The following is a 22,421-nucleotide window of genomic DNA, read 5'->3' as shown; positions in this document are numbered from 1 at the left end:
GTTCAAGACACATGACTGGAGAAAAGTCCCTGCTCACAGATGTGGTGATGAGAACCGGCCCAATTGTAATCTTTGGAGATGACAACAAAGGATTCACAACGGGATATGGTAAGCTGAAAGTTGGAAATGTCATCATTGAAGATATCTCTCTCTAGTGGAAGGACTCAAGCACAATTTACTGAGTATCAGTCAGTTCTGTGACAAAGGATACGACGTAATCTTTCAGAAGGAAGTTTGCTTGATCCGCAACCGGAAGAACAAGGATCTTACACTCCGTGGTGTAAGAAAATCAAGTTTGTTTATAGCCGACATAGATTCAGCAAATAAGGGGGAGGTCAATTGTTTCTATAGCAAGGCCTCTCCTGATGATAGTTGGTTATGGCATCAGAAGCTCTCACACTTGAACTTTAAGACTATGAATTCTTTAGTCAAAAGAGAACTTGTGAGAGGACTGCCACAGAAAAATTCTGTCAAGAAGGACTCTGTGATGCATGTAAAAAAGGGAAATCAAAGAAAGCATCATACAGGAGCAAAGGCATGACTGACATTGGTTCACCCCTTCAACTGATTCATATGGATCTGTTTGGACCAGTCAACATTCCTTCTATATCAAGGAAAAGATATGCTCTTGTGATCGTCGATGACTACTCAAAATACACATGGGTATTATTCTTACATACAAAGGATGAAGCAGCACTCGTCATCATTGATCACATCAAGAAGATTGAAAAGGAAGCAAACTTGCCAGTAAGGGCAATCAGATCAGATAATGGAACAGAATTTCGTAATGTTGTTCTTAATGAGTTCTGTACTGATAAGGGCATCTCTCGACAGTATTCAGCTCCAAGGACTCCACAACAAAATGGTGTCGTAGAAAGGAAGAACAGAACCTTGATTGAAGCAGCAAGGACAATGATTAGTCAATCAAGACTTCCAATCTATTTCTGGGCTGAAGCTGTGAATACTGCTTGCTACACTCAAAATCGTACCCTGATAAACAAAGATTTGGATAAGACTCCTTATGACGTAATGGCCAACAAAAAACCATCACTGAGTTACTTTCATGTGTTTGGTGCAAAATGCTTGGTTTTAAAAGAAGAGCATCTAGGGAAGTTTGATGCCAAAGCTGAAGAAGGCATTTTTCTGGGTTATTCTTTAGAGTCTAAGGCCTACAGGGTTTATCTGATCAATGACGACAAGCTGATTGAAAGCATCAATGTAAGATTTGATGATACCAAGCTCCCAAGCCTTCAAAAGGAAAATGAATCTGATTCTCTGGAATTTGAGAATTTAGAAGACATCTATATAGGAGAAGATGAACCTGAAGCTGATACTAGGGAACCTAATGCAAATGAAGAAACTGCTGATCCTGAACCATATCGAGGAAGTATTGGCAACAATACAAATAATCATCATGATCACAGTGGTCAAAGTGGAGGATCATCAAACAGAATTAGCATCAGCTCAGGGGGAGCAAGTCAAAGTGGATCTACTAGTCATCACACTCAACACAACTATGATTCGGGTGAATCATCAAGATTGAATCTGCCAAGACAAAGGGTATGGAGTAGAGCCCATCCTGTTGAACAAATCATTGGTGATCCAGACACAGGAGTGCAGACTAGAAGAGCAACTCAAAATGAATGCAATTTTGCTGGATTCTTGTCGCAGACACAACCAAAGAAAGTTGAAGAGGCTCTAAGTGATCCAGATTGGGTATCTGCAATGCAGGAATAACTCAATCAATTCGAAAGACAGAACGTTTGGAAGCTGGTGCCAAGACCTAAAGGAAAATCAATAATTGGCACTAGATGGGTTTTCAGAAACAAGCTGGATGAAGATGGTATTGTTACGAGGAATCAGGCAAGACTGGTTGCAAAGGGTTATTCGCAAGAAGAAGGAATATATTATGATGAAACCTATGCTCCAGTTGCTAGGCTTGAAGCAATCAGGATGTTCTTAGCATTTGCTGCACACTCCAACTTCAAAGTATATTAAATGGATGTGAAAAGTGCATTTCTGAATGGTGATCTAGAAGAGGAAGTCTATGTTGAACAACCCCCTGGGTTTGAAGACTTCGTATACTTTCTCTTCAAAGCACTCTATGGTCTGAAGCAAGCCCCTCGAACCTGGTATGACACTCTTTCCAAGTTCCTACTTGAAAATGGTTTCACCAGAGGTATCATCGATAAATTTCTTTTCCATAAAAAGCATAAGGATGATATAATTCTTGTACAAGTATATGTCGACGACATTATATTTGGTTCTACTAATGATATTTTATGCGAGAGATTTACTAAGCTTATGCAGAGCAAGTATGAGATGAGCATGATGGGAGAATTGTCCTTCTTCCTAGGACTTCAAGTTATTCAGAAGCCTGATGGTATTTTTATCTGCCAATCTAAATACATCAAGGAACTTCTGAAGAAATATGGAATAGAAGAAGCATCTCCTGCCAAAACCCTTATGCCAACTGCTGTCAAACTTGATCAGGACAAATCTGGTAAGTCAGTTTACATCACGAAGTATCAAGGTATGATTGGCTCTCTCTTGTACTTAACTGCTAGTAGGCCAGATATCATGTTCGCAACTTGTTTATGTGCTAGATTACAGGCTGATCCTAAAGAGTCTCATCTTATAGCTGTTAAGCGTATTTTTAGGTATCTTAAAGGAACCCCCAATCGAGGGATATGGTACCCTAAAGATACAGGTTTTAATCTGATTGGCTATACAAATTCTGACTTTGCAGGATGTAAGATTGATAGGAAAAGTACTTCAGGAAGCTGTCAGTTTCTTGGACGAAGGTTGGTGTCATGGTACAACAAGAAGCAACACTCCGTGTCTACGTCTACAGCGGAAGCTGAATACATAGTTGCTGGAAGTTGCTGCACTCAAATCTTGTGGATGAGAAATCAACTACAAGATAATGGACTCATGTTGGATAAAATTCCGATTCTGTGTGATAACACGAGTGCCATTGCCATTGCCAACAATCCTATTCAACACACCAGGACAAAGCATATTGATATCAGGTATCATTTCCTTCGCGAGCATGTCATGAATGGAACAGTAGAGTTACACTTCATACCTACTGCTCAACAAATTGCAGACATCTATACTAAACAACTAGACGAATCCACTTTCTCTAGATTGGTTGGTGAACTTGGGATGTTAAATATGTGTAATTAATTAAACAAGAAATAACTGCAATTTGTTTGTAATTTCACAAGTTTTAAAATGTCCATATTTTCAGGACTTGTGAATTTACAAAGAGCATCCAGTATTTTACATATTTATCTGATAATTAGTTTTAATTCTTTGCCATGATTTATATGATTTGCATGATTTTATATAATTATGTGATTATCTGTTATATGGTAGATATTTAGAATTAATTTTCTTGAATTAATTAAGTGCTTATATTCAATTAATGAATATTAGTATTTATTTGATTCATGTTTTAATTATATTTGATTAATGGATTTGAAGCAATTCAAATTTTTTTTTAAGTTATCCATTAATCAGATTTTTAATTAAAATATTTGCAGCATAATTATTTAAATATTGATTAACTGAAACCATTTTAGTTAAACATTATTTAATTTAATTGTGACTTTCATATTATCAGATTATTAAATTATTTTGAGTTAATCAGAATATATTTGATAAAGTGGTAAGTGGACGTATATTGTTGAGAATTTTTCACAAAATTCTCTAAGTATACGAATCACACTGTGAAGTGTTGACAGAAGCGCAACATTTGACTAAAGTCAAATGTAGCGCCAGATGTTTATTTGGATACAGTATGTATATGTCTGTATGTGTCTCGACTTAGAAACTTTCTAAGTCACGGGAAGTTGCGCCTCATACAGTACATGTATGAGGGGCAAACTGGTCTTTTCAAAGGTTGCGCCGTACTCATCTCCCTGTATGACCCATGGAGGGAACTTCGTAAATAACCAAGTTGCGACTCTGCGTACTGTGAGTACATATATGTATTCGACTTGTCATTTCTTTTCCTCATCTCACTTATACACACAGATATATATACACGCCTCAAAACCTCTCCACTGCTTTTCAAAAACTCGAAGTCGAGAATTTTTGAATCGATTTCTCACCTCCAAAATCTTGCCCATTTTGTAATCTGGAACCAGTTTTGAAACCCCTTCACCGAGCTCTTTCTATTCATACCAGATTTTTAACGATCCGTCGTTAGTTTTCGAGAGGGTTTTTCAAAACTCTTGAACTTCTAGGCTAGATTTGAACGTGATTTTAGTGTCGAAAATTTGCGAGACCGATACCATAATTCTTAGTATTTCGAGAGGAACAACATACTATAATTTCATCGAAATCTAAAATTCTTGGATTTAGGGTTTTTCGGAGCGTTATTAATTAATTATTTTCGTAACAAAGTGAATATTTGTTCGTTATCATTCGCGAAACAAAATTTCTAATCATTTTTAATTTTAATTAAAAATGGCTGCAAATTTTGATATTCCGAAGACAAATTTACGCAAGCAAATTATCGACGCTGGGTTCGTTATATGTCGGAGTTTTCTTTTGCAAGATTTGATATGACAGAGTCAGTAATGCTTAACAAATCTCTTCTTCGAGATTTCTTGTCTTCTGTTTCTGTTGTAAATGTAGGACAGGTACTTGGTCTTACATGTATTATTCAGGGACGTACACTATCTATCATTGAGAACACCCTGAATACTGCTCTCCAACTACCAACAGAGGGCTTTGAAGCAGTTCCTGACAGAGCTGAAAGGATCAACTTCTTCTATGCCATCCACTGTTAGAGGGAACCAGATGGTGAACTTCCATCAAAGATGTATGTCAAGCACTTGCCTCGGGAATGGAATTTCTTCTTTAATTCCATTTCTCATGAGGTTGCACCCAAGACTGGTGGATTCCATGGAATTACTACTTTCAATCAGGAAATTGGAATTGCCATTGCACAGAACACAAGGATCAACTTGGGTCATCTAATCAAGGGAGCTTTTCAGGATTCTCTGAGGAAAAACAGTCACGTGCTCCTATATCCTCGATTCTTCCAGATTGTGTTGAATCATCTGCTGACCCCTGCTGAACGTGCTGTCTATCCAAATATAGACAATGTCATATCCTGCTTCATGACAACTAGGGTTATTTCAATGCTGGAGAATCATCAGAACTACACCAACAATGAACAGGTGGTGATTCCTGAGGCCATGCAAGAATTTCTCAACAACCAGTTGCCTCCACCCCATGTTCAACCTGCTGGTGCTGAAGCAGTTGCTGAAGAAGTTCCAGAACAACAAGCTGAACCTGAGCCAGTCATTCCAGAAAATATTCCTGAGGCTCAGAATGTTCAAGAAGAGAAACTGATAGTGGAGGATGCAGCTGAAGACTCTTCTGAACATGAAGGTCAATCTGAAGAAGGAGAGGATTCTCTGCAGGACAACACCACTGACTCTGAAGATGAAGTAGATAGTCCTGTCCAATCCACTGAAGCTGCAACAAATGACAATGTCATGCTGGATATTGATGAGCTCTTCACCAACACCTACAATCCAGTGCTTCAATCAGGTGTCCCTTCTGATCCTGATAACTTGTCCTTTAGTGCACCTGAAGATTGGGTTCAGAACTTACTGGATCTCAATCCATTATCTCCACCTCTTGCACGTGCCAGTGAATTTGAAATCCCACAAATTCATAACCCAGGCACCTATACACAATCCATTGTTACAGAAACATCTCAACCCCTTAGCCAACCACTTGAAATTTCTGAGCGAGAGGGAGAAAGTGCCTTAAGTGCACCACATAAGGAGAATGTTTCTGAATCCGCAGCTCTGTCTCCTAGTCAAGAAAGGAGAATAGAACCTGAGGCATCTGCAGACATGTCTATTTCTTCACCACCTCAACCACATGATATTCCTATGCACAGTGAGGTTGCACACACGTTTGAAGAATTGACGGTTGCTAACACTTTGTCGTCCATGTCAGGGATAGACACTGTTGTTTCTGATCCTTTTCAGGGTCAAGTGCCTTCACAGGCTTCTGGGGGAAACTTAGGTGATTTGCCACAATCTCCACCCTCGTCTACCCCCTGGGAGGAACATTCCCATATCCTTTAAGGACTCTTCACCTCTCGAAGATGAACGGCAATCTGTTTCTGAGCCCTTCATATCAGGAAGTCTGCCAGTTACGGAGGACTTGTCACAAAGTCTTTCGTCGTCAAAGGCAGTTGTGGGAAACCAGGGTGCTTCGCCAATTCAAGGATCACATCCTTCGAGCCCTGTGTCTACCCACCCTGAGATTCCAACTCAGGATCCAATTAAGGACTCACTACCTTCGAGTAGTTGGCAACTTGTTTCTTATGAATTGGATTCATCTGACGAGGAAACTGAGGACGAAGGCTCACGAACCTTCATTGCACCTTCTGTGACCTCTCTAGAAGAGGCTAAGAAGATTTCTTTTGGAGGTACATCCCAAATAGATGCTGGAACAACTCTGAGTGTGAGGGAAACACCAACAGAACTTGATAAACAGACACCCTCTAACCCACTGAGTGTTCAATCTATGAGTGAAACGAGAGAAACACCTGCAGAACGACAAGTGAGAACCCCACAGCCCAACCTACAATTGAAACTACTATTCGAACTGTATCTGTGACAGAATTTGATGCTCTGAAGTTCAGAGTTCAACATTTAGAAGCTGAAAATCTTGTTCTACGGGAGGAGTTAGTGGAAATTAAGTCAACAATGGAGCAAAGGTTGGCTGCACTCGAGGCTAAGCTACTGGCATCTCAACCTTCAAGAGAGGATTACTCAACTGAGGGGGAGAGAGCAGCAGAAAAAGCACGAGGAAAGAGGGTGATCACAGGGGTGTCAGAAGAACTAATTGACTCTGCTCTTAGAGGTCAATTCAGCTATAGTCATGATGAGTACATCTCTGAGTTTGTTGATACTGACAGGGTGATTAGGATGGTTGGTGCTGATGATGATCTGGAGGAAGGAGAAATCCCTCAGAATGAAGTCTTTGCTGATGAACTTGCATATCATAATGACATTTTCCCTCCTGAAGAGTATGAAATTGCAAATCCTCAAGACATTGCTGATGTTTCTAGAGATTTTGCTGAGCAAAGGAGAGCGAGGGAGAAGTTAGAAAACCAAAGACGAATTCGTAGGGAAAGGAGGCTTGCTAACTTGCACAAGGAAGGAGAAGAACGGGATGTTGCCAGGGCAGTGTTTGATTTTCCAAAGGCCTATCAAGAAAATAATGATGATGAAGTGAAAGATATCTTTGACTCCTTCAGGAACAACTACAAGGATCTACATGACTACCATGAGGTGTTAAATGATATCATTTCTACTGTATCAGTTGCTGTTCTTCCCAGGAGAGGATGGATGGTGAACATATCATTTGAGCTGAAAAGAGAAGGCCATGGACTCAAGCATGTGTCAAGTCAGTTTCTTAGAGATCTCTCTCTAACTGAGCTGTTTGTGGTAAGGAACAAGATCATCTCAACCGGCAGGAAGCATAATGAAGTATTCAAAGATATGGTGGAAGAATGGATCACTGATATTGGAGTTGAAATTCATGACAAGCCTTCAGTTATCAAGTATTTCAAAGATGGTATGATTCAGAGTATTGGACTCACTGATGAAGCATTATCAACTTACTCTTCTCGAATACTGAAGTATCTGGAAGCTCAAGTGAGAGAAAAGTGCTCTAGGACCAGCAAGGGAAGACTAACTGCTGAATTGCTATATGCTTATCGTCTGAACTTTGCTGCTATTAGAGACTTGGACTTATCAACAATCAATCGTCAACCACCATATCCACAGCCTCCACTCAACCCTGAAGTTCCTGAAAATCCAAATGAACCTGTTGTCACTTACAATCCAACCTCCATTATATTCAAGAGGAAGAAAGATTCTGAGGCTACAGCTATACCACTGGAAGATATTGGAAAATTCTCATCAAAGAGAATTACTCGAGCAGTTGGTGCTGTCAGGTGGTCTGTGGTCAAAGAAGATAAGGGGATGCTCAAGAAACTGATTGATCTTCTAGAGATAAGAAAAGCTGTATAAACTGTTCACAACACTTCAAGAGTTCGTGCTCATCTATCAAGGGTCATCATGAAAATTGAAGGAATGGAGCTTAATATCACTTTCAAGAAATTGAAGAAGATGGTTCATCTACAGACCTTAGAGAAGATGAAGAAGAATCTAGAGCAACCACCACCTGAGAATACTTTGGAGCAAGTGGAACTGAGCACTATAACTGCCAGGATTGAAGAGATAGAAAACAAACTCACTCAGAAGAAAGAGGAGGATGCTGCAAAAAGAAGAGCTGAGCAATATCTGATTAATGCAAGAGCCAAGAAATCAAGGAAAGATTAGTTCAGACTAGAGGAACAATGGCTACTTGTATTTACTTTTGAATTCTGGAAATTGTAAGATATAATCCAGACTGTACTTAGTATTATTTCCTGTTTAAAATAGTGTGCTTTTTCATTGTGTCAGTTGAGTTATCCTCTTAAAGGATTTGCTTGTCGAACTCTGACAAACAAATAGGGGGAGATTGTAAAGCATAATGTAACGTAAATGTAATTACGATAACTCAACACAACAAAAGACAGGAAACAATACGTAAGTATAATACAGAAATCTACAGGTTGGAGATTCAATACGAATAGACAAAGACAATCAAGATATCTGAGACGAGCATCAGTCCACTGGAAGAAGTTCATTAACATGTTCAAGCCTCAATGAAGAATAAAGCATAATCAGTTTCTGCTATCAAGATTGCCTGAAGATCAAGTATCAAAGACCAGATGATTCCAGTATACTTATTTTGATTATTTATAATCAAATTTATCGAAGCAACATCTAACCCGGAATGACTGGTCAAGTATATTATCAAGCAAAAGAATTCAAGGGATTATTTCAGTTCGAGTCGTTCGTGAACCAGACCAGTGCACAGGACGTCAGGACGTACGAAATTATTCAGTGGATTCTATCAAAGAACAATTGCTCAAGTCAATTGAGTTGTTCTAGATTATTGCCAAAGAATTTAATTAATATATATGTATATATATATATATATATTAATTAATTGTGAATTACTTGGATACAAATTATTCAAGTAATTAATTTAACACAATTAATTATATATATATATATATATATATATATATATATATATATATAATCCTTTGTGCAAATAAGGAAGACATTGAGATTTTGTCTAAGTCACAAGGTACATCACAGGAGTACACGGCGCAAGCTTTGACCAAGAGTCAAAGCGCAAACTTTGACTAGGGTCAACCTCAGTTAAACTACTTAGATTTATTTCTAAGTACAATACACTGTGTCCAGTGTACAAGCACAACTTGGAGCGCAAACTTTGACGAAGTCAAAGGTTGCGACTCCAAGTCGCAGTGACATAGAGATTTCACTTAGAATTTCTTCTAAGTCACAATTACAGTTATCACTGTGGTGAGGCGCAATGTTTGACCGATAAAGGCGCAGCTTTTGACTTATACACTCTACAAACTCTTGGCGCGACATTTGACCATAGTGGCGCCAAGTTTGACCTTCAGACTTGGCACACTCTGAAATTACTTAGAATTTATTCTAAGTACTGCACACCATACAATGAAGAAGTCAAAGCACAAACTTTGACCATCATTAGTCAGTGGCGCAACTTTGAGCATTTTGGAATTAGTTTTTGTTTTGGATAATTCAATTTAACTACAGTTAAATTGAATTCGTCCAGGACGAACTCGTTAACCATGGTTAGATTTTGAAAGCCTATAAATAGAGTTTTGTGTTTTCATTTGAAAATAACTACACACTTTGTAAGTGCACACACTATACACATTCTCGAGAGCAAAGTTAGACAATCGATTTAATCGAGAGTTTGTAACAGAGTGATTGTAGTCTCTGCAGCCGACACTTGTGTTCGAATTTGTAGCACCCGAGGATTATTTTTAATATAAGAATATTCCCCGACTTGCTGGAGTTGTTTATTTACGATTGATTTAAAATGGACTAAAACAGAATTATTCCGCAATTAAATTAAATCGAAGAAATTGGTATAGACGTATTCAACCCCCCCCCCTTCTACGTCTGATTGGACCTAACAATTGGTATCAGAGCTACGCTGATCGATATACAGATCTGAGATCCGTTACCAATCTGAAAAGCTAGATGTCCGTACAATCGTAATTTTATCTGATAACAATGTCGACACACAAGTTAGGAATCAAAGTACCTCCATTTGACAAGGATGACTACAACAACTAGAAAATGAAGATGTTGCTGTATATCAGAGTTGCTAATCCCCTGTACATTGGGATTCTGGAAAATGGTCCATTTATGCCAATGAAGATTATTCCTGAATTTGTTGAAAATGGTGTTCACATTCCACAAAAGTCTGTTCCCAAAGAGAAAAGCGAATACACTGAGACTAATATATTGCACATGACCATAATCTGCAACTCATAATTGTTGAATCAATGACCAATACTATGACACATCTAATTCTGAGTCTGAAAACATCAAAGCAGATGTGGGATACTATAGAGGCATTGATAGAGGGATCTGAAGAAGTCAGGGAAAACAGATACGATATGCTAATTGCCAGATATGAAGCATTTCAAGCAAACCTGGAGAGAACATTTCTCAAATCTACGAAAGGTTCATATTGCTGTTAAATGAACTCACCCTGCATGGAAAGACTTATCCACGGAAAGAGATTAACAGAAAGTTCTCATTTGTGATGCCACCTCATCTAGTTGTGAAGACTGAGACCATCCGGGAAAGAAGCGACTTCAGAACTATGACTCTGGAAAAACTGTTTATTTACGATTGATTTAAAATAGACTAAAACAGAATTATTCCGCAATAAAATTAAATCGAAGAAATTGGTATAGACGTATTCAACCCCCCTCCCCTTCTACGTCTGATTGGACCTAACAGTCATCAAATATACTTCTAGACGAGAAGTACAGAGCAAAAGTGGCAGACTTCGGAACATCAAGATCTATTTCAAATGACCAAACTCACCTGACTACAAGAGTACAAGGTACATTCGGTTACTTGGATCCTGAATATTTCCGATCAAGTCAATTTACAGATAAAAGCGATGTTTATAGCTTTGGGGTAGTACTTGTTGAGCTTTTGACAAGACAGAAACCAATCTTTCCAGCTAGACTTGACGATGAAGCACGAAGCTTAGCAACCCTTTTTTCATTGGCAATGGGAGAAAATCGTATATTAGATATTCTTGATTCACAGATTAAGAATGAGGGCGGTATGGAAGAGATGATAGCATTTGCTAACATTGCTTATAGATGCTTGAACCCGAATGGGAGGAAAAGGCCATCGATGAAACAAGTCGTGGCTGAGCTAGAAAGTATTAGAAACACTACAAATGAATCACCTTCAGCTCAACAACATTATGAAGAGGACCGATATGAAATAAATGGGCCCTGGGATTCTGATGTTACTTCAACTACAATGAGTTCCACTGTATATCACAGCCTCACTGTTGATATAGAGCCTCTTATGACAAACTAGTGATGCCAAGGCGCTCAAAGGAAGTGTTTATAATGACATCAGGTGCTGCTGATCTCCAAATACTTTCCAAAAGCCGCTTCCTCTTATGTTGCACGACTTAAAAGTTTATACGCAAGGATAGTGTAAGAAGATTAAGGGCCAACAATGTAGAATTTTTAAGGAGAGTGTGTTTTATATTGTCGAATTCTATTCAAGTTAGTAATACTGAAATTAAAACGATGTCAATTTGTTCGAAGTTTCCTTACTTTGTTCAAGTATTCATCTCTTTTTGTATCTCAGGGTCTCAAATATCACATGAATGAGTAGTACATTTTAAACAATGCAAAATAAGGAGTACTGCAGTTTATGAATAGACCAGGAAGAGTTCATAAACACAGTTTATCTTGGTAAATTAATATATTATCTTAGCAGCACTCGATTGTGGGTACTATACTAAGACTTCATGATGTAGGGTTTGGTAAATTTGGGAATAACAGGAGATAATGAACAGAGCTTCTTGCTGGACACACCGGTTCTAGAGCTGCCATTCTCTCTCAATCTTCTTCGCAAAAAATGGGAACTAAGCCGTATGTAGGCTGGAGCACTGTTTAGAAAGCATACAGTTAATAAGCAGGCAGGGTAGATAACAATAATATTATAGATTTTAGAGTTAATTGCAAAATGCACCCCTAAATTTCGGCCCGAACGCACTTCAGTCAACATACTTTTATTAATTGCATTGTGCATCCCCTGGTAATTAGCATGCTGCAAAGTACACTTTTTCCGTCCAAGTCCGTTAAGTGTCAGGGATTTAGTGTGTTTAACGTTACTTGTCAGGGATTAAATCAGGGGCATAATAGGAAATTCAAGTTTAAACGTCTTCTCCCCCAAATCAACTATATATGCCATTAAAAAGCATATGTTAGCCCTAGACAAATAACATCATCTTCTTCTCTTTTTCAGAAATGATGCAGAGCATTGTGGGTGTGGGAACATCATTGTTGTGACTTGTGAGAACATCATGGACTGATTCAAATCCTGGCCGGCGTTTCCTATCTTGTGGGTGAACATCATAGAATGACATTTTTTTCCTCAGGCTTCTGTTTCTGTTACAATATTGTGCTTTCTTAAGAGCTGAAGGATCTTTTTATTTAACAGGTTCAACCAGCAAATCCCTCACATGCTGCAGTGTCTGTAACATCATCTCAAATGCCTACACCAACTACGCTGTGAGTTATATTTTATGGCTTGCTTTATTATTTTATGATTGCTTTTTTATATATGTGCTGATGGTTATTGCTTGTTTGCCGGCGGACAATCTGCATCTGCAACTCCTCTCATTCCTGCCCCTAGTTCTATTCCTGCTTCTTAAGTACAAACTTGCACTGGTTGATCTATTTTAACTAGTCCCTCATGTTTCCTAGTGGCCTTAATATTTTAATTTGTTGTAAGATGTTACAATTTTTATATATGCTCCATAATATATAGCTGATTTGGGGAAGAATACCGTTTAAACTTGAATTTCCTATTATGCCCCTGACTTAATCCCTGACAAGTTACGTTAAACACACTTAACGGACTTGGACGGAAAAGGGGTACTTTGCAGCGCGCTAATCATCGGGGGATGCACAATGCAATTAATAAAAGTATGTTGACTGAAGTGCATTTGGGCCGAAGTTTAGAGGTGCATTTTGCAATTAACTCTAAATTTTATTTAATTCAGGTGGTGATGAACAATGGATTGGCACCAATAACTCTAACAACTCCTGGGGGTATGATGGCCGGAATAGAATACAAAGGAGTCAAAAACTTGTTGGAAACTGAATTTCCTCCAGGCGGGTAAAATTAAGCACATGAACTTATTGCTATAACTTGATTTCCAGTGGATCCAATACACAACAAATATAGGTCGCACTCAGTGGAGAAGAGAAAATATTGAGAACCAACAACTTGTTAAATTTAAGTTTTTCAGCCTTTTACGCTTGGTGATCATCATATGCATCATATTTCTTTGATTGATTGATTTAGATACTAGGATCAAGCTTGGATGGAAAACAAACGAAACATCCAAGATAGGTACATATACACTTACTCTTTCAATATAAATATGCATGAACATTTTCGCAGGATATAAATTTGAACAATATATAACATGAAAGTTTGAACGCTGGTCATGTATAGGCTGGAAGGTTCGAATTTTACTGTTATAGCCGAAGATGAAAACAGAGTGGAGCTTTCATTTACAAGAGCATGGAATCCTAGTTACCAGAATAGCCCTCCACTGAATATCGACAAAAGGTACCCTGAAGAATACAAGTTGATTTGGTTTATGTTCCAGTACTTGGACCAGTTCAATGTCAAGTTTACTTAATTAATTCTGCTCGACCATTGCTAACTTGAAGAACCTATTTGCAGGTACGTGATGTTGCGTGGCTCCCCCGGATTTTACACATATGCAACAGTTGAAAGATTAGAGGGAATGCCCGGCACAACTATTACTCAAACAAGGGACACCTTCAAACTATCAAGGAAACTGTATGTACATACACGATTATACGAACATTGTAGAGAAAATTGTTTGCTGATAAATATAGCCCCTAGCTGGGTTATACATATTGAAAAGGAATGGAAGCAATGATAGTTTGTTTAAATGTACTTGAATAGTAATCATGCCAACACGCGAAGATCATGATCCGCCGTAGCTGGGTTATATCTAATGTGGTTTATATACATATTAATTGTTTTTAATGTCTTTTATATCAATTTTTAATATGAAATTAGCTTAATATTACTTATCTGTTATTGGTTAAACCCAATATTTCAAATTCATAATCTTTATGAAAGAGCTATACAACATAACTGACATCATTTTGCCAAGACGACACTCAAATAATTTTTCATACTCATGCAAGTTGTTGCCCATGCAATTTTTATGAGTACCAATACAGGAGTTCCAAATTATATCCAGGTCAGCCAGTAGAACTGATATGTAGGGAAGCCCTCAATCCTAAGCCAAGACATCCACTTGTTCTCTATTTACATGCTACATTTCTCTCAAGTATAATATCACACACATATTCATCTTCTCTGAAAAGAAAATTCCAGTTGAATATCAAAATTTACCTTGTATATGTTTGTTTCTTGTGAATAATGTTTTTCACCGGATGAGTATTGGTATTATGCTTAGAGTTTCTGTAACTCAAAAGGCAACACAGATTTCTCAAACAGGACTCCATCTCTTGCTCATTTGAGGCTGAAAGTTAAACAAGGAATCTCCAGTGTTTTCATATACATTATCTGCATATACATGCATTATCTGTATATTAACCATTTGAGTCTATTATGGCAAGTTGGGTTCTCTCAGAATGTGGTTTAAAACCTTTTCCTAAATTTCATACCCAACCCAAAACAGGACTTAGTTGTACTTACAAGAATAAACAGGTGAAGATAAGATTTTTACGAGAGAATTGTTTGTTTAGGTCCTCTAGAGGAAGAAACTGGGGGATTCAAGTGAATGCACCCATCGCATTTGAAACTTCTAATGATGAGGATAATGCGGGAAATAAAGTTTATGGAGTTTGGGAAGAAGATGAATTTGACCCTGGAGCGGCGCCACCCTTCAAATTATCAGATGTTCGAGAAGCCATTCCTAAACATTGTTTTGTTAAGGATGCGTGGAGATCTATGAGCTATGTTGTGAGGGATATTTTGGTGGTGTTTGGTTTGGCAGCCACAGCTGCTTATTTCAATAACTGGTTTTTGTGGCCAATTTATTGGTTTGCTCAGGGAACCATGTTCTGGGCTTTATTTGTTCTTGGTCATGACTGGTAAGTTTTTTTTCAAAGTCAATTGATTTCATGTTTGTTGGTATTTATTGTCAACTTCTGTTTTCTAGTGGGCATGGAAGCTTTTCAAATAATTCTAAGCTCAACAGTGTTGTTGGACACCTTTTGCATTCTTCAATTCTTGTGCCCTACCATGGCTGGTATGTGGATCTAAAAAACTGGTAGTCCTGTAGAAAACTCAACTTAAAAACTTGATAAATTATATTTGTGTTGAATGTAACAGGAGAATTAGCCATAGAACTCATCATCAGAACCATGGACACGTCGAGAATGATGAATCTTGGCATCCGGTAAAGTCCTTTAAAATTTTATCTGAATATTAATTTAGAGGTAACACTTTCAAACTTGCTTGTAAATAAATCTGCAGGTGCCAAAGAGGATTTTTAACTTAATGGATGACACGGGGAAACGATTTCGGTTCACTTTACCATTCCCTCTGCTCGCTTATCCCTTCTATCTGGTAGGCATAAACTGATCTAAAGTCCAAACTACTGAAACCTGGACATTGTAGATTGAATTTATGTTTTAGTATGAATAACTAAGTTGAATTTACAGTGGATTCGAAGTCCAGGAAAGAAAGGATCACATTATGACCCTAACAGTGATTTATTTGTTCCGAGTGAGAGAAAAGATGTGATCACCTCAACAGTATGTTGGACAGCAATGGCTTCTCTACTTGTAGGTTTATGTTTTGTAGTAGGACCTATTCCGATGCTTAAACTCTATGGCGTTCCCTACTGGGTCAGTCATCAGTCCTTATCCCGTATCCTAATCCATATTCTAATCAACAATGTTAGCTAGCATTCCTCTGACAGGGAACCAAAAACTCACTGTAATGCAGATTTTTGTCATGTGGCTGGATTTTGTGACCTACCTGCATCACCATGGGCATGAAGGAAAACTTCCATGGTATCGAGGAAAGGTATGAATAACATTTCTTAGCAACAACAGAAACAGGGAAATAAATGTTTGTAATATGACTGAAACAGGAATGGACTTATCTGAGAGGAGGATTGACAACGCTTGATCGCGATTATGGATGGATCAATAACATCCACCATGATATAGGAACTCATGTTGTGCATCATCTCTTCCCTCAGATCCCACACTATCACTTGATAGAAGCTGTAAGCGTTGATTTATAACTTGCCTCTTTTTGTTTAATCACTAGTTATAATAAATTTAAGAGTTACCTTCAAAACGCATCTCTTAAGTTCAAGTCAATTACAATTATTACCTAAATTTTAGATAATTACACAATATACATCCCTTAACATATTTCAGTGCCACATGTTAAACTTTTTTGGCACATTTTCATCTATTTTGACCTATCAATATGTTAGATTAAAAGGGCAAAGTAGACTTAAGAGCCTATAACATTGTATTTTAGTTAATTCGTAAGTCTATTTCATCTTTAATTTCTACTGCATTAGGTTAAAACATATAAAAATGGGCCGAAAGGGTTCAAGGTGACGCATCAAAATATGTCGAGGATGCATTCTCTAAAGTTTAGATAGTAATTGGTCTGAAGTAAAGGATGTGATTTACGATTACCTCTAGATTTAATTATGAAATTTCATGTTACAGACGGAAGCTGCTAGACCGGTGCTTGGAAAATACTACCGTGAGGTGGAGAAGTCAGGCCCGATTCCATTTCACTTGCTGGGAATTCTAATAAGAAGCTTAAAACAGGATCACTACGTAAGTGATACAGGGGATGTGGTATATTATCAGGCAGATCCCAAGCTCAGCGAAATTCTCAAGTGAATGAGAAGGAACTAAGATACCTTTGTCAAATTCTTATAAGTGTCAAAGATATGAAATAGTAGCAGCCTCTTAAAACTGTTGATTTTTATTCTCGCTTTTTTTTTAAAAATTGAAATCTGATAGTATATAATCATATGTGATAATGTAACATTACCAATCCAGGGAATTACTCAAGTCATTAACATAATTAGGTAATAATTCTTCCAAATCATCACACAGCTTGCCACTTCGGGGCTTAAAATGACCCCCAATTTTCTAAAGTCTCACATTGCTTCTGAAAATTGGAATCGAGCTTGATTCTGTTTTTCACTTTTTGATATATGACTATCCTTCATATGTTAATATCACTTCGGGGTTTTAAATGACCCGCATAACTATATGGATGCTGCTTGGAGACAGAGGTCCCTATACTGGTTTACGAGTTCATCCCTAACGGAACACTCATGCGGATATACCAGGATGAATACTTTCCACTTACGTGGGATGTCTGTGTACGTCTGGCCACAGAAGTTGCGGGAGCTCTCTACTATTTACACTCTGTTGCATCAATTCCCATATATCAGCGAGATATAAAGTCGCCAAATATACTTTTGGACGACAAGTACACAGCAAAAGTGACAGACTTTAGAACTTCAAGATCAATTTCTATTGATCAAACTCACCTGACTACAAGAGTACAAGGTACATTCGGTTACTTGGATCCTGAATACTTCCAGTTAAAAAGTGATGTTTATAGCTTTGGAGTAGTCCTTGTTGAGTTTGACGGGACATAAACCAATCTTGCCAGCTAGACTAGACGATGAAGCACAGAGTTTAACACCACTTTTTTTAGTGGTAATGGAAGAAAATCGTATATTAGATATTCTTGATTCACAGATCAAGGATGGTAGGAAGGAAGATATGATAGCTTTGCTAACCTTGCATATAGATACTTGAACTTGAAGGAAAGAAAAGGTCAACAATGAAACAAATCGTAGCAGAGCTAGAGAGAATTAGAAATACAAATGGATCACCTGCTGCTCGACAGCACTATGAAGAGGGTGAGTGTGGAATAAATGAACTAAACGAACCTTGGGAGTCAAATGTTACTTCAACTTCAACTAGTTCCACCGAATCTCACAGTCTCACTGTTGATATAGACCCCCCCTATGACAAACTAGTGATGCCAGGACGCTATATGTTGGAGGAGATATATAAGGTTCGAAGGAGAGAGGTCAGAGACATTGGAATCAACCCTTGTAATGGTAAAGGACTGAACAGAGCTTCTTGCTGGATGTACTCTATAGGTGCGATTTGCTCTGAGTCTTGTTTGGAAAGAAACTGGAATTAAGGAATTAAGGCAGCTTACAAAAAATTATCAATAACAAGGAGGGTGCTAGACAGTGCCAAGATTAAGCCAGATCTATATTTGTACTTCCAAAGGAGTGTATTGCACCCTACACCATTAAACTACGTTTAGAAAACGCTTTGGTGCCGGTATTATGAACTAAAAAAGTTGGCAACCCATAATTACAAACTAAAACACTTCACCAAGAGCGATGTTTGTAGCTTTGGGGTTGTCCTTGTTGAGCTTTTGACAGGACAGAAACGAATCTTGGCAACTTGACTTGGCATTGAAGCAAGAAGTTTAGCAACACTTCTTTTATTGGCAATGGAAGAATATTGTGTATTAGATATTCTTGATTCTCGTGGAAACAAAGAGATGATGGCATTCGACAACATTGCATGTAGATGCTTTCACTTAAATGGTAGGAATAGACCAGTGATAAAACAAGTTGTAGATGAGCTAGAGAATATTAGAAACACACATGGATCATCTGCTGCTCAACACTATGAAGAGGTTGAATACATAATAAAGACTAGGATAATGATTAGTTGGACAGAAGAAGAAAGCTGGACTTCATCCGGTGATTTTACTTTTTAGAGAGTTCTGGATATTGAGTTTGGCAGTTTAGTTTTGTTTGAGCCAGGTACTCTTATGCTATTAGTTTTCAGTTTGGTGCATAATTCAGTTTCAGCCTGGTGTTATTTCAGTTTCTTGTAAATTCATTAAAACATAGCAATTATTGTATAGACACATGAACTGAAAGTCTAAAATAAAGCATGAACACACTAAAGAGGGAAAAAGAATTTAAAATTGAACAGATTTAATCAAATAAAACAAAGCAAATTGAGTTGGCTTAAAACTAACAAAAGAGTGAATACTTTGATTCAAAAGATAAGAAACAGACTAACCAATAATTTTTAAAAAAAACTACACTGGAAGTTGCCTCCTCATACTAAGCAGTCCCAGATTTCGTCAGAAGTTGCTGATCTGCAAATGCTAAAAACAAATCAAATGACAGTAATTATTTCATATATGAATTATTATCATTCTCTCCACCTCGTAACAGGCAAGCAGGTCCAACCAGTGAGGCTGTGTTAAAAGACACGCGCAGGTTATTTGTTCCTCCAAATTATCATTACATACCAGCTTTATGTAAACAATGGACTAACCACTGGGTACAAAGTTATTTTGGGGAAGAAACAGCACTAACATAAACTGGTCATACATATTTACTCCATTACAAGCATCTCAATGTATTGAACTGTGGGGAAACACTAAACGCCGGCATATGGAGCATAAGCTGCAGCTATAACATTATAGCAAGACTCTTCCACCTAATTTAACATCATACAAGCATGATTTCATCTAAGTCATATAATATAGTCGGACCACTCGGATATGAAAGACGTGTGGTCCATGGATTCCCCTGGCACGTCCTCGTGCTTTGATGGTGTATCCTTCCCTCCAACCAGCCTTGCTGGATTTCCCACAGCTGTCGTCTGTGGAGGGACATCAATAAGTACTACTGAGCCGGCTCCAATTTTTGCGCCCTCTCCAATCTTCACATTTCCCAGGATAGTTGCACCTGCTCCAATCAGCACTCCATCGCCAATCTTCGGGTGTCGATCACCTCCTGCTTTGCCAGTTCCACCCAGTGTCACGTGGTGAAGGATTGATACATTGTTACCAATGACAGCAGTCTCCCCAACAACAACTCCAGTAGCATGATCAAACAGAATGCCTTTTCCAATTTTGGCAGCTGGGTGTATGTCAACAGCAAACACATCAGAGATTCGAGATTGAAGTGCGAGAGCCAGCGGTTGACGACACTGAGTCCAAAGCTTGTGAGCTACGCGGTGGGCCTGATAACAAGATACATATTGTTAGTGGAAGAGGTTAGCTTGCTATTAGAATACAGACAGGTGGACAGTCTTATGACTCATGACTTATCACTTATCCACACCAGGAACTATCGTTATAGCCCAATATGCTCACCTTATAAAGTTTTACATTTTTACCTGATACCATGATCATTTAGAAGTACTAATTCTGTCTTTTCAAGATGACGGAGTGAAACTTAATATTTTCTGTCTGTACAACCCAAGCCTAACATTCTCTATTGTAAACAACATATATTTTCAATATGTTAATATCATGATATATCTGGATTACAGGACAAATTTTTTATGACATGATATTCTATTAGGGATATATGTCGAGATGTGATTGCTTTAATGGGATGTAATGTGTAGACAATAATACTTCTAAAAAATGTGCCTAAAACATATCAAAAAAAAAAAAGTAAGTTCATATTACTCTGCAACAATATACTTATCATCTTCGACTACAAAGTAATAAACATTACAGAAAGATGAACTCTAAATCAATTAGTCCAGTTATAACTCCTGACCTGGCAAGCAAGGAAGCCTTTGTAATTAAGTAGGCAGTGTGCAAACGAGACACAAGCAGGGTCACGGAACCTAGCTGCACGCAAATCAGCAACAGTGGCAGCCCGAAGAGCAGCATCATTCGAGAAAGTATTGAGGAACATGTCATAGAGCAGTGTCGACAAGAGCGTGGAGGAACAAAGCTTGTTACCAAGGTGGAACGAAAGTGATCTCTCAAGCGAAGAATGCGAGAGTATAGTCGAGTACAAGTAACTAGCTAAAGCTGGCTCGGCCTCAGCGTCTCGCCGCGCCTCAGCCTTAATCTGTGCCCACAGCCAGGCCTCTTCCTCATTGGAACCTGCCGTTGGATGTGGCGTATTGTTCATATATTCCCCAGCTGGCATTGTAAATTACTATCACTCGTAGAAAAAACATTAGTTTAATTCTTCATTCATTATTCAAACATCTAAACATCCTGAACCATATAAGCATATAAAATAGAACCACTTTTCTGTCCCAACATAACAGAACACTCCTTTTCTGTCCTAACATAACAGACAGGATCCCGTGTATATTTTAATCTTGATAAATTAATAAAATTCTCGCCAAAACTAATCAATTTCGCCCAAAGTATACTAAATCCGTCCCACCCATTTCTATACTTATTTCTATACAGCCTTTCCTCATTGTTTGACACGTATTTTAAGGCCCTCAATGGTACGGAGAGAGTATCATAATTGTTTAACACAAAATACAAATCCAATAGACACAGAGGTAATATAATCTTTATACAATTGTAACTGTCAGCAATAAAAGAATTCACTACTTGCGAATTGAAAAACTAAACAATACAAAAGCAACTCAATAAATTACACTAAACATATAAATTACAAATCTCACGAAGCAAATTAAACAAAACTGATCAGAGAAATTTTTATTTTATGACAACCATGTAAGATGAAAAGATTTCACAACAGAATGATGCGAGCTATAAACAAATCATATGAACTGGTGCGTAACTGTGTGTGTTAATTTGAGTACCTTAAAATGAGAGACGAAACGAAGCTGAGAAATGGCGGCTCCACCGACAGAAAGAGGAAAGAGTGACGAGAATATGAACCTTGTTGTAGTATACATGTAGATTGTACTTATCATTTTAACCGCACGTTTCTTCTTGTAAAATAGTTGACATTGTAATTTTTGGCACACTTCATAAAAGTTAATTTTGTTTATTTTTTAAAAGTTTTTTCTAAATAAAAATATAAAATTAAAATTTTATTTTATAAAAATGTTAATCAAAAAAACAAAATTACAATATCAAATAGAAACCGGAAATAAATTTTCTCTATAGTTATGAATATATATACTTGAGAAAATAGATTTTTTCGTCACCCAATTTATCGTGTGTTTACAAACTTACCACTAAATCACAATTTTTTTTTCTTTAAGTCACTAATAGTAGGTTCGGATTTTTTTTAGTAACTAACGTTAGGTTCGGATTTTATTATTAACATTATGTTATTTTTTAGCACTATCAAAACAC

The 22,421-nt window shown here is 37.7% G+C and overlaps 2 protein-coding genes across 11 annotated transcripts; one reads left to right on the top strand and one right to left on the bottom strand.

Annotated features, from left to right (window-relative positions):
• The first annotated feature begins 12,453 nt into the window (after positions 1-12,453).
• LOC108192445 (omega-3 fatty acid desaturase, chloroplastic) lies at positions 12,454-17,325 on the top strand. 9 transcript variants are annotated; one of them, XM_064083625.1, is made up of 14 exons: positions 12,454-12,611; positions 12,711-12,781; positions 13,276-13,387; positions 13,581-13,628; positions 13,734-13,850; positions 13,968-14,087; positions 15,032-15,379; positions 15,448-15,537; positions 15,621-15,687; positions 15,765-15,857; positions 15,953-16,138; positions 16,239-16,319; positions 16,387-16,524; positions 16,985-17,325. In XM_064083625.1, exons 4-14 carry the CDS (start codon positions 13,600-13,602, stop codon positions 17,162-17,164), a joined length of 1,449 nt encoding a protein of 482 aa, XP_063939695.1. In that variant the 5' UTR covers positions 12,454-12,611; positions 12,711-12,781; positions 13,276-13,387; positions 13,581-13,599; the 3' UTR covers positions 17,165-17,325. The 9 variants fall into 9 exon arrangements, with proteins under 9 accessions (XP_063939695.1, XP_063939693.1, XP_063939691.1 ...); XM_064083623.1 differs by having other exon boundaries at positions 13,276-13,391; XM_064083621.1 differs by adding an exon at positions 13,109-13,198 and having other exon boundaries at positions 13,276-13,628.
• Positions 17,326-19,488: 2,163 nt separating this feature from the next.
• On the bottom strand, positions 19,489-22,054 carry LOC108192496 (serine acetyltransferase 5). 2 transcript variants are annotated; one of them, XM_017373340.2, is made up of 3 exons: positions 21,920-22,054; positions 20,902-21,291; positions 19,489-20,353 (listed from the first exon to the last, which is right to left on the bottom strand). In XM_017373340.2, the coding sequence occupies exons 2-3, from the start codon at positions 21,280-21,282 to the stop codon at positions 19,862-19,864; spliced, it is 873 nt and encodes a 290-aa protein (XP_017228829.1). In that variant the 5' UTR covers positions 21,283-21,291; positions 21,920-22,054; the 3' UTR covers positions 19,489-19,861. The 2 variants fall into 2 exon arrangements, with proteins under 2 accessions (XP_017228829.1, XP_017228830.1); XM_017373341.2 differs by having other exon boundaries at positions 20,902-21,275; positions 21,920-22,025.
• Positions 22,055-22,421: the final 367 nt, after the last annotated feature.

Source organism: Daucus carota, chromosome 8, assembly GCF_001625215.2.
Source record: "Daucus carota subsp. sativus chromosome 8, DH1 v3.0, whole genome shotgun sequence".
Classification (NCBI taxonomy): domain Eukaryota; kingdom Viridiplantae; phylum Streptophyta; class Magnoliopsida; order Apiales; family Apiaceae; genus Daucus; species Daucus carota.
Note: the sequence above shows the minus strand (reverse complement) of the source record. Positions and strands in the feature narration are given on the sequence as shown.